Here is a 16,617-nt window from a genome sequence, read left to right as displayed (position 1 = left end):
TTAAAATGCTGGAAAAGATTGCTTTGTTCAGTAAGTCTGCCATAATGTGCAAATATGCTGGGCCCACTTGCACATTATGGCAAAAACCTCCTGGGGGCCCACAATTTTGAATTTAGTCTGGGTGTTTATTTAATTTACTTCAAATCATCTCAGAATTTGTGCTGACAGTTCTTCTTTCTGGAGGGTGGCTACTTTTGTTCCCCATGGTTCCTGTCTGTGTTGTAAAGTAGCCACCTCTCCAAGCTTGCTCCTGTAATGGACTACAATCTTAATACAAATTAGTAAACCAAACGGGAAATTGCAATCCATCAAAGGAGCGAGCTTGGAGCTGTGGCTACTATACAACACACACAGGGGCCAGTGTCTTTCACTGTTAAGCGTAGGAAGATTTAGCTTCGCTTTAAATAGAGTGGTAAAATGGTAGGTGTAAATATTATCTGCTGTGGAGGGAGGCATTAAAGTGAACCTGTTGATTCACACAGATGTACCATTAAATTATTTCCATGCAGATAACAAAAAAAACAACAAATTTGTAAATGCAACTAGTGTAAGTATCTAAAAGAGTAAAGTTGAATAGGTTTTGAGAAAATGTAGTTCCGATCTTAAAGTGTATTGTCATTTTTGCAGTCAAATTTGAGGAAACCCCTCTATATGTTTGTTATGTGTTCCTATTCACACTGCATAACGATACATAATAAAAAAAAAATATTTCTTACGTTTTAGAAGTTTTGTTGCAGCAGGCAACATGGCCAAATTCAGGTTTTTTTCAGCACCTTCACAGTGCTCTGTCCTAATAGACTTAGGGCTGACATTTAAGGATTGTGTTTCTCTCATACACTTCATTATCATTTGAATGCAAAAGCGAGGGTTGTAATCCTTTAACCCTTTGTTAGGACAGGCAGTATTTACATCTACTTTACAAATCTTAATGAAATGAGCCAGCACAGTACAGAGAGGGTCAACACATCCACATGGCTGAAAATAAAATTCTTAACCTTGCGTTAAGCTTTGTGGATTGATCCTATTGCCCAGTTAAGGTTAGAAAATCAAATGTGGATGTTTTTTGTTGCCATGTACAGAAGTAGATCTTTCAACATAATGCAAAGGGTGTTATATTCCATGTTAACAATAGAAGATGTGAGGAGAGGATTAGAGAAGAGTTTTCTCTTAGTTTTGAGACCTCCTTCAAATCAGAACACCGTCTCAGCAAATATTTCTGACTGTTTTATCCATCTGTTTTGATGTGATGTAGTTATCCCTTTATTTGTATTAATATTCCACCAATGCAGTTTTTTTTCTGCTCCCTTGTGTATTTCTCTCAGGTACTTCTAAATATGAACCGATCAAGGCTCCTTGGGAACAATGTGGATAAGCAATGGGAAGCAGAAAGGCGTGGAGCTAAAAGAGCAGAGGTCAGACTTAACAATGGGATCCAGGAGATAAAGGAAGCTCAAAGTTACCACATAAACAGCATGACCAAAGAACAAAAACGATTGCAAAAGGATCTCATGAGAATCAGGCAAGGTAGGATCTATGGATCATAGCATTCTAGAAATGTAAAGTACATATGTGCTGTACAAAAAGCAATAGAGGGCAATAACATCTGATTTCTGGGACTTTCTGTTACTGCACTTAAAAGATGTTGCACAGGGTATGATATTGGATTGACTAGGATTTTGTTAAACCATCCAACCTAACCGAAATAAGGATCTGGATTACAAACATAAAGCTATGCCTTCATCTTCTTTTAGACATGTCCTACAGCATTGACCTGCTAAAGGCATTTATTAACAGTACAGGTGCACATGCCTGTTGGAGCTGTGCTTAAGGGTTTACATACATTTTACCAACCGCTATAGTCATAATGGAAGATCACAACTTACATATAAACCCACAGCTGCTGATTACAGTCATTTTACTATTTTTTTTAAAAGATGACAATGGAAAAATGGGGCCATACCTAAAGAAGTTTACAGGAAAACATTGGGTGCAATAGATGAAGATAATAGCAGTGGCTGCAGCTGGCTATTTTGAAGAGTTGGTTTCTCTCTAAGTATATTAAAGATAGGGTTAAGTCTAATAGGAAGACAAGTGTGAATGAGGTCCGCCTGAAAGATATCTCAGAACCATGAAAGGGATGGAGAACATTTGTATGGAAGTGGAGGTGGTAGTTAAGGGTCTACTTCTATATTAAATAGGAAAGTTCTGTGAAACCTGAAGACAAAGCAGTGTATTCTGAATTTTGTTAGGTTGACTAAAAATACAAGGAGGGATTGGCAGAGAGATAAAGAATATATGAAGTGTGGTTAGAGGAGAAAGTCCTGCATCAGCATTGATGATAAATTGCAGAGATTAGTCTTGTTAGAGTTAGTGAATGGCCAGACAGGAGAAGGATTTGTTAGCAGTCAAGGCAAAGTTAGACTATCTATACTACACCCCTGATAATAGCTCCATTCACACAGAAGGCCAGTAATATTGTTGTTCCCTTGATAAAGGTCCTTTTACAATGGTGGTCAATCGTGCATCATTTCCCTTAATGAAAGGCACTTGAAACTAAGGATGCACCGATACCAGTTTTTCGTTATCAAGTACGGGTACCAATATTTTTTTTCCGGTACTTGCTGATAACGAGTACCGATAACGGTCCCCCTGATTATCAGAAAGTCGGGCGGTAGATCATGACCCGTCGTTCGGCTTCCTGATTGCCTGGGAAGCCAGTTTTCTATTGAAAGAACATGGCTTCACTTGCTGAGGCTGCCTGACCTCCTGACTGCCTGGCTCCTTCCTTACCCCTAGATGGAGCGGAGGAGCATAGGAAGTTCCTATGCGCCTCGGCTCCATCCAGTGGCTAGAATGGCATGCAAATGGAATTTAGCCAAATTATGTCTTGATGAATGATTTATACATCGTCCCCTTTGAGTTGGGAGTTTGACCAGTAGGAGAAAATAAATCTAATAGTATTGTATACAGTAAATGTGTTGCAGCACACATTGGAACTTGCGGGCTTAGGAGTCCAATGGCCTCTTTGGCAGTTCAGTTGGCAAAGCAAAGCAAAATGTTGGGTGCAGCTAAGCTGCTTATAACCCCTACATTTCCTGTACTGGGGCATATTGTAAATGGTGCAGAAGTCTTAAATCATACAGAATAATACTATACTGAACATAACAAACTAAATCAATATCAAAGAAAACAATAGTAAATATATAGTGATTCATAGCTCAGCTATAAGCAGAACTTGAAGACGGTGGACTATCATAAAACAAATCCACATATCAGATGCAACAATTTCAGTATGGTAGTCAATTAATCTGCGCTAATGGAAGTCAGTCAAGAAACAATAGAGGTTAAAAGCTGCTACACAAAGGCTATTGCCTCAATCATTAATAAACTGTACAGCGCTAAAAAACTTCCAATTATGTGCATATGCAATATAAATATATATATATATATATATATAAAAAGATATAAAAATTCCCCACAAGTGAAAAAAATATTGTGTAAAACTATAACATCACTTATTATAACAAATCAAAACATAAATTATTGTTAACCAGTGAAATGTGTAAAGATAATAAATCCAAACGTTAATATCCAAACAATCAGTCCACAGCAAAAGGCCAATCCTTATTGGTGAAAATGTGAACAACTTTTTCAAGTGAAAAAAACTGAAAAATAAAGATAAAAAACGTTTATTTTTACACACTACAATAGTGTGCGTATTTATTTGCATATTTATTAGCATCATTGCTTACGCAATGCCTAAAGTTGCCTAAAAGACTTGGACTTGGATTCCTAAGTAGGACTATATGTATATGGGATTCTGCTAGCATCGGAGATGCTTTTCTTTCTCTTACAAGTCAATATGAATGCAAAAGAAACTGGAAGCAGCTTGCAGCAGATCAAAGAAACAACCTATATGCACATAGCAACTGAGAAACAAGTCAAAGCAATTCAGAAGCACCTGGAAGCAGCATTCCTCTTGCTTCTAATTCTGGTGCCCATATACAAAAACCCTTGAAGGAGAACTATGAGGTGAGTGCTTTTCACTCACCTCATAGTTCTAGCCGACCTGTGACAATGAGACTGTCACAGGTCGGCTCAGTAAATCGTGAGGTGAGCGAACACATACCGGCGTTCGTTCACCTCTCGATCCTGTCACGGCTCTCTGCCGTGACAGGGGATGGGCTGGATTCCCCCCTCCCCGCTCCGATCCGCCAGCGCTGACTGGCGGAACGTAGGGGGGAGGGGCGGGTACAGCTGGCTCTGCCTCTAGATAGGCAGAGCCAGCTGTCAGTCACGCAGCTGGGTGGATCCCGGCACAATTGTCGGGATCCGCTTCAGCTGCGGCGTTTCAGTATACCGCGAGCAGCAGCTCGCTGTATACTGCGGCGTCTCAGTATACCGTGAGCTACAGTTCGCGGTATACTGAGCCTAGGGTGACGGGAGGACGCTAGTTGTGTCCTCCCGTTACCCTAAGGAGAACTATGGGGAAAAGCCTTAACCTCATAGTTCTCCTTTTAAGCTGGTAATTGGGTCACAGGAAGTGCATCTGATCTGAGGTAATGCTGAGTGTTAAGACCACAATAGAGTACTTGCTATATGTTGATTAAAGAGATCATGTTGTTTCCATTGGCATAAAAGATAAAACAGCAGGATGGGAGTAGGCAGAAGCAATGCCTGGGCTGCTCCATAACATATGATAACAGGAAACAGGATTTAATGACACTGATATATAATTTTGATAAGTGAAGGGGTATGGACATCTAAATAGAGGCAGCGGGACTGCATAATTGCATGCTCAGAATGCCTGCTCATGATGGACCCATAACCAAGGGTTGCAGGAAATGGATGCTTATGGCAATATAAGGAGTTAAAATGCTACATGCCCATACATTTACATTTTTGTTTGACTAGCAATACCCTTTAATACTCTTAGAGAAAGACCATCAGTAAAATACTGTGCCTCACATATTTATTCTGGAGGCAAGAATAATTAAATAAAAAGGATGTGTTGCTGACAAGAGCTAGTTGGTCTAATTAAACTGGACACTGAGAGCTAGAATCTAATTTGCTGCTATATGCACACCCACCATTTTTTAGAGAACAGTCCTATTATTATTAACATTTTATAGGATAGCTATTAATTATTCCTCTATATGTATTTTTAGCTACGGTTAGGAAAACAACAAGCCCCACAAGTGTGAAAGAAAACCATAAAACAGGAAGTCAATTTAAGGATGAAAGGTAAGGATGATATTTGATATATAAAACATGCCTAGCTGTAAAGGTAAAAAAAACCCAATCATTTGCTTAAGTGTAAAATAAAAAAACGAAAAAACAAACAAACACCCAGGAAAATTTGCATAGCTATTTTTTCAGCTAAACTGCATGTCCATTTGTCCTGTGTGAATTAATCAGCTGTTGTGAGAGAACATGCAAATTCTACTGTTCTTGGCCAATTTTCTCTTCTGCTCCAATGGATCCCTGTAGTAACAATGGTTACATCTATTTGCTAATTCCCTCCTGCATGGAATTTTATCTCTTGTTACTAAGATGTATTAATATCCTATGATCCTCAGTTCCATCTAGTGGCATAACGTGATATGCCACTAGATGGAGCTGAGGATGTGAAAAGTAGCAAACAATATGAAGAATTTTCATGGAGAAAAGTAGGGATGCACAGATACTTTTCGAGTACCAGTGCAGATACTTGGCATTTTCATGAGAACTACCAGGGTTGCAGAGGTTGCAGCTGGGACCTGGCTCTGGTGTTCCACCACTGTCCTGAAATCATTAGTCTGTATTGTTTTAGAAAAACTGTCACATGACAATAAACAAAAATGTATCAGTACTCGTACTTGTAAGTACTCTGCAAGTACCAGTACTCGTACTCGCAAAACTGGTATCTGTGCATCACTTTATTTATATTTATAAAAACAAAATCGTACATTAAAACAGAGATGTACAAATCCCAGGAGCTCTGTGTGCTCCTTACAAATGACAGCTGCCTCCTAACTTTTGAATTTTTCTCTAGTCTAGTCTTGGAGCTCAAAAGTATCGGTACATGTACTTGTACTTGTACCGAGTACTGTACTTGGTATCTGTGCAACCCTAGAGAAAAGGCATCCATCTTATCTCTATGATTAAGCCCAAACGGGTGAAATGTGTTAGAGGTGTGCTGTTGTATGACAGGGAGAATTAGTGTGATTGGGGTTAGAACACACTAATAAACACAGTATTTGGTGGATCCATGGAGAGCTGTACTTTCTTTTTGGTTTGAGGGAGGTTAGAGTGAGGACGAGCTCACCTGGAGGCTCTCAGAGAGAGGAATCCGACATGGGAATGGGAGTTGTGATATCTTTGTTTGGAGACCACCCTCCTAGGACACCAGCAAAAAAAAAGTAGGAGGGGTTATACCCTCAATTAAAACCAAAAAAAGAATTGTTAAATCTGTAGGTATTTAGCATAATAAAACATCTAATTTACTACTCTTTTTATTTTTTTGTAAGAACAAGAAACCAACCGACATCTCTTCCAGAAGGGCAGGTCATTGCATCTGGCTCATCAATGACTCTTCAAATGCGTATTAATGACTTCATGGATGGTGTTAACAGCAGAAATACTAAAGAGGATTCTGAAGTTGTTCAGAGAAATGAAGTTGAATATTCAGTTTCTGGTACCAGTACAACAGATTCAATGGCTCCTGATGCCAGTATTTCCTCTGTAAAGGAAAGCACAAACAGCAAAAGTAATAGCAAGCAAGGCAAATCTTCTGAGCTTCCCATCGATTCAGACGATAAAACACTTCCCTCAGTGGTGAAGTCTTTAAATGAAGATGTGGCAATGAAACCCCCAGCCTTAGGTCCACAGTATATGAGGCGAAGAAGTTCCCTTTTCAAGGACAAGCCATTATTTGATGAGGAAATCTATGCTCCTGATGGAGTACTCCGCACCCAGCACACAATGCCTGACTTTATGGAGTCCTTGGAAGAAGCGAAACATGCCAGATATATTCGCCATAAAGTAAAGCCAGATTCAGAAAAAGAGCTCAGTGTTGCGGAAATTTTCCAAAGAAACAACAATAATGACAAATAAACATTAAGCATAAGTAGCAATGTGGTGTTATAACACATTCTGGCACAACGAGTCGTAGCAAGAATTCTTTTCGCAAATAATGCCTAATGCAATCTAGGCGAATAAGCTCCACTTTTTATTTCTATTATAATTTTAAACTTTTTCACTTTTTTCTCTACTTGTGAGCCATTTGACCCTGTACTGATCGAAAAAAATTTGATTTCTACTAGACAAGTATTTGAAATGATAAAGCAATTCATGGATGCAAACTAGCAAACATTAATAAACATTGAATAAAAATATTGCATTTACAGCTTCAAAAATGACCCAAAATTATTATGAATTTATGATATTTAATAAACCGTCACTACTGCATAAAGCCTTGATGAAAATGTCATAACACTACTGATGACTCTAACATGTAATGTACACATTTTTAGTAGTTTTAAATTTTAACTTCTCATACCATGGCAGAGAATATTCTTCTTTTTAGCCTTGATTATTTGCACAGTTGCATAACATTTCTCTTGCACTAGGCTATGTTTAAACAAGTTTAAATCATTTTAGAGTGTATATAAAACCAAAAAGTTATTTTTGGTTTTAGAGTAGGGAATGGTTAAAACCCCATCAGGTTTTTTTTTGCTGTCACTGTCCTGCTGGGGAAATTTCCCTTTACTTCCTGTCCTGGAGACATAACAGAAAATGAGAGTACATCTCCAAACTAAACAGAATTCTCATTTTTGTGAGTTTTCATAGTAACAGGAGAATAGGAGAATTTTCCCTCACATCTTGCTTAGGTGACAACTCAAAGTTTTAGAATTTCCCATCCTCTTCTGTCTCAGTGACAGTGGTCACCAGGACAAAGAGGGCTGCATCTATATGAACCGATGTACATACAAGCAGGCATAGTAGGAATAAGACATATCATGTACGAAGGTGGTGAATAGACAGTAAATACAAACTAAATTCAGTATCTTGAAACATAAAAATTAAAATAACGCACGCTGGCTCTTCTCACTCTCATTATCTCAGGAAATGCATCACGCCACAAAGAAGTTTAGGAAAAGATGGTAATTAACCCGAAAATGATGCTGCATTAGTAAGTCAGATGGAGCCAATCCAGGAGTGGAAAGCCACATATTCCATTGTGTAAAAAATGTTTGAGAGTCCCCTACATGCTGGTACACCAATATTTCCCTAGTTAGGAGCAAATTAACATTACTACACTATTCAGTAATAGTGGGTGGTTTGTGAGATGTCCATTTCAATGCCACCAGCTTCCTAACAACAAATAAAAGTCTGCAAACCCAGGCCATTAACTCTTTGGTATAAAAATCCTTATTATTGAGACCCAATAAACAAACTAAAGGATCAAGAGATATGTTGGTGTGATATGCATTATTAATAGTGGAAACAAAATTTCCAAATACCGGAATAGTTTGGGGCACCTCCACAACATTTGTAATAGGTCAGCAGGAGTCCCCCAACACCTAGGACATGCCTCCAAATCCCTACTTCGCCCGGATTACAATTTCTGAGGAGTATGATATACCCTATGCAAAATATATAGCCGAGTCAAGCATTGTGTAGGTGAGAGGGAGACTAAGGTAGTATTTTCCAATAAAGTGTTTTAATTAAATGGGCAGCGCTAATCTACAGAATAACTAATCGTAAATGTGTTGACCAATACTAATCAAAAAGCTGCTGTGATATAGACCCCTAGAGGTCTAGTGAATGAAATATTAAAAACTCAACAGCGCTAATTTTAAACAAACAATAAATGTACATAAGGCTGATTTTCACATATACCAAACGTGCTGCAAAATCAATCATAAATGACAAAAATTCCTTTTCGTGAACATAAGTTGATCCTGTGTGAATCAAAGTGAATGAATAAATGTTTGATTCTAGTGTTTCATAAAAAACTGTAAGTGAAGTGACTTTGTAAAAGTATATAAATAAATTAATGAAAATTGTATAGTTTCTGTGGATTAATTGTGAAAAATCCCAATAAAGAAAGTCTTTTGAAACAAACAAAAAGTCTCTGTGCTAATTCAATCCGATCCAAGTGAAAAGATGTGTGTAGCGACTTATTTTCAGTATTCGTTAATACACTTTATTCTGAGGAGTGCATTGAAGTCAATACATATCCCCTAAGAGTACTCACCCCTGGTTTCCGACTGTAACAGACAGCCCCAAACGTTGTATTTGTCGGAAGTAGATTGGTCCGGTGTTAATTACCCGCACCTTCTCTGCTGTCGGTTCTCCAGATACAAAGCACCCGTTTCAACTCCAGGTTGTCACACATACTCCATGTGTGAACGGCTTTCTCAGCCTCCTCGACTGTCTTCCTGTACCTCTAGCACACACAGCCACCTGGCTCCCCACTGACGTCTGGGTGGAGTCCTCCTGACTCCTGAACACCTATGTTCCTCTTCCCAGCTCCAGCTGGGAAGAGGAACATAGGTGTTCAGGAGTTAACACTAGAATTAAACATTTATTCGTTCACTTTGATTCACACAGGATCAACTTATGTTCACGAAAAGGAATTTTCGTCATTTATGATTGATTTTGCAGCACGTTTGGTATATGTGAAAATCAGCCTTATGTACATTTATTGTTTGTTTAAAATTAGCGCTGTTGAGTTTTTAATATGTCATTCTTTTTTATTTTACAATAAAGTCTGCCACGAATTGTCCGAGAGAGTTCACAAATCCTTCTCTCAGCCTCTCCTGCATGGTAGTTGTCGGGGTCGGTAACCATGCAGATAGTAAATATTCATAAAGAGAAGACATAAGGCCCTTCTTTACAACTGACTGCGCAATCAGGGCTATGAGAGGTGCCTTAGTAAAACAAGGGACTTGAGTTTACCCTGTGCTAAAATAGCATGACATAGTTGTAAATATTCATAAAAGTGTGTATGCGGAAGGTTGAACTTCTGCAGCATTTGAAAGGATTTAAGAAACTCCTCCATCAAATAATTGTGGTAGATAGCATACAGTATATCCCTATAGAACCAGGGCTCAGAATCTGTTAGTTTAGCCAGTTCTGTATAAGTAGTGGTATATGGTAAGATGGTATGCCGTCAATCCCAGGGGCCTTATTAGTGGAAGTATCAGAAACGGCGGTCTATAGAAAGGGGAGCATTTAGTACATTTCTGTCAGCCTCCTCAAGCTTAGGAATATGCAAGGAATCAATAAAACTGGTAAGGTCCTCCGGAGAGTACAATGTTTTAGAAGTATATATTAGGAATGCACCAATACCGGTTTTTCGGTATCAAGTACCGATATTTTGTTTTCGGTACTCGCCGATACCGAGTACTGACAGCTGTGCTTCCCCTGGCATTGAGCCGGCTTCCCGGGCAATCAGGAAGCCAGGCGGCGAGTACTGACATGCTGCCTGGCTTCCTGATTGCTCGGGAAGCCAGCTCTATGTTGTTTGGTTGGCACGATTGTGATTGGCCCGGGAAAACCAGCTTCCTAGCCAATCAGCATCGAGTCGGCTTCCCGGCCAATCAGGATGCTGGGCAGCGAGTCATGATCCGCCTCCTGGTTTCCTGATTGGCTGGGAAGCCAGCTCCATGCTGATTGGCCGGGAAGCTGGCTTCCCGGCCAATCAGGAAGGCGGACCATTCCTCGCTGCCCAGCTTCCTGATTGCCCAGGAAGCTGACTCCATGTTCCTCTATGGCACTGCTGGTCAGAGGAAGCCTTCCTTTGATCAGAAGTTCCAGTATCAGGGAAGGTATCAGAGCATTTGGGCGAGTAAAAGTACTCGCCCAAATACTCGATATTGGCACTGATACCGATACTAGTATCGGTGCATCCCTAATATATATCCACATAAAATTCCCTAAAGACATGCATGATGGCTGCAGGGTCTGTGGGAAGTGTCCCATCTGAAGAGTAAATAGAACTAATATGACTGGAACCCCGTTGTAATCCTGCAACAACAGCAAGAAGGTGACCCACACTTTTCCCCTCTTCAAAGTTACTCAGAGAAGAAAAGAAACATTTACTTTTTCCCTTTTATACATCAATTGAGCATCCTTCCACCACCGTAAATGGGCTGGGGAGGAATCAACAACATAGTCTGTCTCTGCAACGGTCACCTCAGATATCACACTCTGTTCCCACTCATGAGATTTTATTCTTCAGAAAGGTAATGTTGTTAATAAGAGCACTCTTAGGCATGCCTTCATGACATCCCAAATCACTACCCGAGAGGCTGATAAATGGTTGTCATTAAAGAAGTTGTTAAGCTGGAGAGCGAGATCGTTCTCCTTGGGCAGCATGAGAAGCCATGAGGGGTTGACCTTCCAGGGACTCCTAGGTAAGGGGCATTTCTTCACAAGGGATATCTCCATGGGTGAATGGTCCGAGAAGCCTCTGGAGATTTGGAAACAAATAGAAGCTTATGTTCAGTGCAAAGAGCCAAATCAATGCAGGAGAGGGAATGGAAGGTGGAAGAGCAACAAGAATATTGACGTACAGCTGGATGTTGTAGTCTCCATATATCAAATATACCTACCTCTCAGTCTGCAGAAAGGAGTTTCAGATGATGTGTCCCCAGAAGATGCCAAATTAAACCTGTCCGTTATTGGGTTTAAAACATTATTAAAATCTCCCCATTACTAGTACAAGTATACCTGTGTAAGTGGCCATAAAATGAGAGAGGGAGCAAAGCACCTTGGCAGAATATAGTGGAGGGATATAGACACTGGGTAATATCCAACAAAGACCATTAAGCGTACAATAGAGCAATATAAAATGACCAAACTGGATGTTAGGAAAAATCAGAATACTAACCCCCTACGCATAAGAGGAATATGGAACCTAATGGGGAACTTGCCCTGTGATAAGCAATTAACAGTATCGTTGGTTAGGTGCGTACTGAATACTGCTTGTTTCTTCGTGGGATCCTCAACCCCCATACATTCCAAGAAATTATACTAATTGTAGCCATAGGGGTAATCAAATCAGTAATGGCGAAATAATCATACATAGATATCTCAAACATCCCAGCAAGGGCAAGCATGGGTTCATCCACAAAGTCACTATATAGATGTGCCTCGGAAAGAAGTTCAACCATGTTGTCTGCTGAGCACAAGTATCCAGGAGAGTTCTTGACAGTGCCAGAAAGCAAACAATCCACGCAGAACTCTCCAACAGGAGAAAAAAAGGGGGAAAACCACAGACAAAAAAACCCAGTAAAAACATGCAGGTAGAGCCACGCAGGAAACTAGTTTGGGGATCATCCAATAGGTCTAATTGCCTAGGATGTCAACGGATGCTGCTCATTACGATCCAACCAAGAGGCTGCAGCTCCAGAAGTATAAAAAAAGTGAGTTTGCCCTGCAGCAAGTACTCGTAGCCGGGCCGGGTATAGCATGGCGTATGGAGAGATTGAAGGCGTTGTTTAACAACTGTATATTTAGTGTGCTGTTTTTGAACTTCAGCTGAGCAGTCAAGGCAAAAGGAAATCTTGGATCCATTGTTCGTTATATGACCATGTAAGCATGCTTTAGTCAGAAGAATATAACGATCTTTGTAATTGAGAAGTTTCAGTAGAAACGATCTCGGGAATTACCAGGGGGTAAGGGTCAGGTAGGAATATAGTGACTCTCTCCACAGCAAAGAGTGAGGTAAAGGAGTCCTTACCAAAAGTGTCTATAAGTACTATAAGCCATGCCCCTATTAATGCATTGGGATCCTTCCCCTCAACCCTCTCAGGTATTCCCAGAATGCAGACAGTATTTCTCCTGAATCTGTTTTCCATATCCTCGATGCGAGAGGATAGCACAGAGTGAGCCACCTGCATATCTCTGTGAACCAGAGTTGCACGTTCTCTCGTTTTCTGCCGCATAATCTCCATATCATCTCTCAACCCCTGCAACTGGCCAGTGAGAGTAAGGAAAGAGGAGCTGCAGGCTTGCACAGGTGTAAACGTTCAATGTCGGTGGTTCCCCCTCTGTTTGTACAGCTGACTGCAGTGTATCTGCAGAATCAGTGTGCCCTGGAGAGAGGCCTGTTCTAGTGGGGGCTGGAGTGGTAGTCAGCAAAAAGTTTCCCAGCACACTCACCAGCCAGCATGCAAAAAAACTTTTCTCACCGCTAAGGTTAAAAACAGAGGTTTAGATACACGTCTTCTGCAGAAAATGTGAAAGCTGCACAGCCACGCCAAGGCACCTCTATATAGTGCGTTCCTAACTCCAAACTATCAGAGTCTCCATCTTGGAGCACATGTGGCAAAAGATCAAATTGGGTGCAGGTTTGTCAGGAGGAAGCCCAACCTCCATTGAAGGCACAGGGATGCACAAGGGACCCCGCACATCACAACGGCAGCTGAGGCCCCTCATGCGTCACTGCACCAAATCAGTGAAACAAAACAAATGGCAAACACACTCATCAATTCGTTATCAGCTTTACAGCAAGGTGTACATGGAAGGGCTTAATACAGTACAACAGCAGAAAATGTGACAGCCGCGTCAAGGCACCTCTATACAGTGCGGTCCTAACATCTTGGAGCACATGTGGCAAAAGGGGTCCCTGTGCCTTTAAGGGAGGTTGAGCTTCCTCCTGACAAACCTGCACCCAATTTGATCTTTTGCACCGGGATTCTTGCACCAGGGCTCTGAGGTCACTAGTTACGCCCCTGACTCTCCTCTTGGTGTTTTTAATAGTAAATATACTGTATGTGCTTGGCTGTTTTTTAGCAGGTCTATAAAGGCAGACTATGTAAAATGCGTTTTATATAAAGGAGCTATTAAATGTCTGTAAATCATTTTCCCATTGGAGGCCTCCTCTGAACTACCTGTTTCAATAAGCTGCACGTTATTCTGGATCATGCACAATTGAAATAAATATTATTTATACAGTGTCATTTTTGTTTAATAATACATTTTTGGACACACTGCTGCTTTGCGCTAAAGTCATGGTATCTGTGTGTTTAGAGCACACTATCGCACATCACAATGCACCCCCCATTCTAAATTGGCAACACAATGCACCTTCCAGTTCCTTCTTAGAAAGAGAACTAACAGTGAGGAGCCCATGTTTTTAAAAACATAATTTATTTGACAAGATTATGGACATTGGTAGATAATGAATTAAGCATAAAATCCAAAAAAATTAAGGTGTGGAGAGTCTTGATTTTACTTGCTTTCATGCATTTCCTATTATAACTTTAACGTGCTTCGAATGTGCTTTTCCAACTCTAGAAGCTTTTTATAAAACAAGTCACTGCTTGCCACATCAAGGTCCATCTGTTAGGAAATAAATGTCACTGTTAGATTGTAGGAGGTGGTGTTGTCATTAATTTTAACAATTACATGCTATAAGTTGTAAAATCCTTTTGCATAATACAATTTAACACATTTAAAGCGCTGATTTTTTTAAGCAGATATCTGAAAGCAGGATTTCAATTGCAATCCTGAGCAAAGGGTTGGTGCAAATGGTGTAACAATAACTGTAGCAGGGGGATAGACCTGCAATTACTTTTTTTTGTAATATCTTTATATATTTAACCACTCACAGAGACAGATGAAGCAACAGGATAACAAAGTATGAGGTTGTTCCATTACGTAATAGCATAGTGGTTGTTGCATAGCAAAATTACTATGAAAAAACTAATCTCCCAAGGAACATGAACGAACATAAAATAATAAAAATGGTGAATCTGCTCTGCATTTACATTTTCCAAAAGGACTAAAGAAAGACAATGAAGTCGAAAACGAGAGGGAAGGGAGTCTGAGTAGGAGAAGCGGCGGGATGAATAAACAGGAAAAGGAAGGGAGGGTGCAAAATAACTATATCAAAGCAAGAAGGAATATTGTAGTTGAGTACTCAAAGGCGGGGTAAATAAAATATCAGGCAGGGAAGTAAAATGAAAGAAAAAAAAATATATAAAAAAAATAAAACTACAACAGATCAAGCGGGAGGGCAGGGAAGACCACATCCCGAACTCAAGGCATGCTCATTCAGCATTCCTGCTGTCATGACACCATGGGATGTCATGACAGCACAGAACTCCAGAGAAAAAGAGAATCCTAGCCAATAGAACCAGGTCTTGTGTAATTTGTCCACCCTGTGCTTCAGTGTGGCTGTGAGGCACTCTATTCTCTCAATATTGCGAATCTTAGTGTACCACAGTCCCTGTGAGGGAGGGGAGGAGCTTTTCCAGAGCACCAGAATACACATTTTGGCCGCATTGAGTAAAAGGACTAAAAGAGATTTCTTGTGTTTGTTCCTCAAGAGACCTGAATGGTGCAGGTGATAAGTCATCTCCCAGATCCATCCCCGTAAGTCTCTTGGTCAGCACCCTAACCCTGTTCCAGAAATCTCTCAACTTAGTGCAAGACAAAAAAACACAAAGAAGGGTACCTCTCTCTTCTCAGCATCTCCAGCATAGATCAGAAACCTGAGGGTATATCTTGTGGAGAACAGAGGCGACACTATACCATCTCTTTAGAAGTTTAAAGTTAGCTTCTTGCATCCTGCAGGCCATGGAAGCTCGGTGTAAGAAGAACACGATGTCATTCCCCTGTTCTGGAGTAAAGGTCACCTGAAGATCCCATTCCCATTTTAACAGGTAGGGTGGCACCTTCCATTACTTTTACTTGTAATTGCTAGGCGCTTGTTTGTGAGCACTACAGTCCAAGTACCTAGCCACAAACACTGAACACAAGTCTGGCAGTGCAGGTCAGGTCAGCATCTGAGATTTGTATGACAATTTACTTTCTTGATGAAGGGGCAGGTGGGGGCTTTGGTGGCCTAAAACAACATGGATCACCTGATGTGATCATGAAGGTGTTGCTAGTACACTACACAGTTTCATTGTTACAAAAAGTAAAAAATCATTCCAAGAACTGTAGTTGCAGTGCTATTCAAGTGTTGAGCAATAGGACATTTTCATGGGTGTAATCTATAATTTCCCATACTAATCTAAAAAAACAACAAAAAACTATGCTTGTAAATCAAGGACAGTTGACAACGAAGATGCTCCAATGATCAGTTCGAAAGGATAAACACTACAATATTTGGCTTTAATGGTAGATACAATACTATAGTAAAAGATTTTTAAAAAAACACACATATACAGGCAGTCCCCAAGTTACAAACATCCGACTTACATGCGACCCCTACTTACAAACGGAGGCTATTACTGTACAGGGGGTCCCAGGCTGCAGCCAAAGTGTACCACACAGCATTTCAGTAGTTGTAATGCTACCGCGCTTGTGCCGCCGAGGAGTGCCTGCCTTTTTGGGTCTGGTTCGTAGTTCTGTACATACATTACAGGAAGTGGGCTCTTGTTAGACATGCAGACGAGGGGCGTCCACCTCTTCTTCTGGGTCACTGTGAGGTTTTTACTGCTGTCTGTATCCTCATTAGAAAGATTAAGGGGTCTATTCACTAAGGCTGGTACGGCTGATTTCAGCCGTACATCGGCTGAAATCAGCCGTACATCGGCTGAAATCAGCCGTACATCGGCTTGCTTCACGTGGCTTCGGGTCGGCCAAACATGCTCAGCATGTTCGGCCGACCCG

The 16,617-nt window shown here is 40.5% G+C and overlaps 2 protein-coding genes across 2 annotated transcripts in view; one reads left to right on the top strand and one right to left on the bottom strand.

The window, feature by feature from the left end:
• Positions 1-1,334: 1,334 nt before the first annotated feature.
• On the top strand, positions 1,335-7,095 carry CCDC190 (coiled-coil domain containing 190). Its single transcript, XM_018573278.1, has 3 exons — positions 1,335-1,524; positions 5,169-5,244; positions 6,510-7,095. The coding sequence occupies exons 1-3, from the start codon at positions 1,335-1,337 to the stop codon at positions 7,093-7,095; spliced, it is 852 nt and encodes a 283-aa protein (XP_018428780.1).
• Positions 7,096-14,217: 7,122 nt separating this feature from the next.
• HSD17B7 (hydroxysteroid 17-beta dehydrogenase 7) overlaps positions 14,218-16,617 on the bottom strand; it is a 23,938-nt gene continuing 21,538 nt past the window's right edge. The window contains exon 9 of the mRNA XM_018573281.1: positions 14,218-14,337. Within this exon, the coding sequence (XP_018428783.1) occupies positions 14,251-14,337 (87 nt within the window). The 3' untranslated portion in view covers positions 14,218-14,250. The remainder of the gene's footprint in view (positions 14,338-16,617) is intronic.

Source organism: Nanorana parkeri, unplaced genomic scaffold, assembly GCF_000935625.1.
Source record: "Nanorana parkeri isolate BGI_ZX_2015 unplaced genomic scaffold, ASM93562v1 scaffold2313, whole genome shotgun sequence".
NCBI classification, from domain to species: domain Eukaryota; kingdom Metazoa; phylum Chordata; class Amphibia; order Anura; family Dicroglossidae; genus Nanorana; species Nanorana parkeri.
The sequence above is the reverse complement of the archived record's forward strand: the minus strand, read 5'-3'. Positions and strand labels throughout refer to the sequence as shown.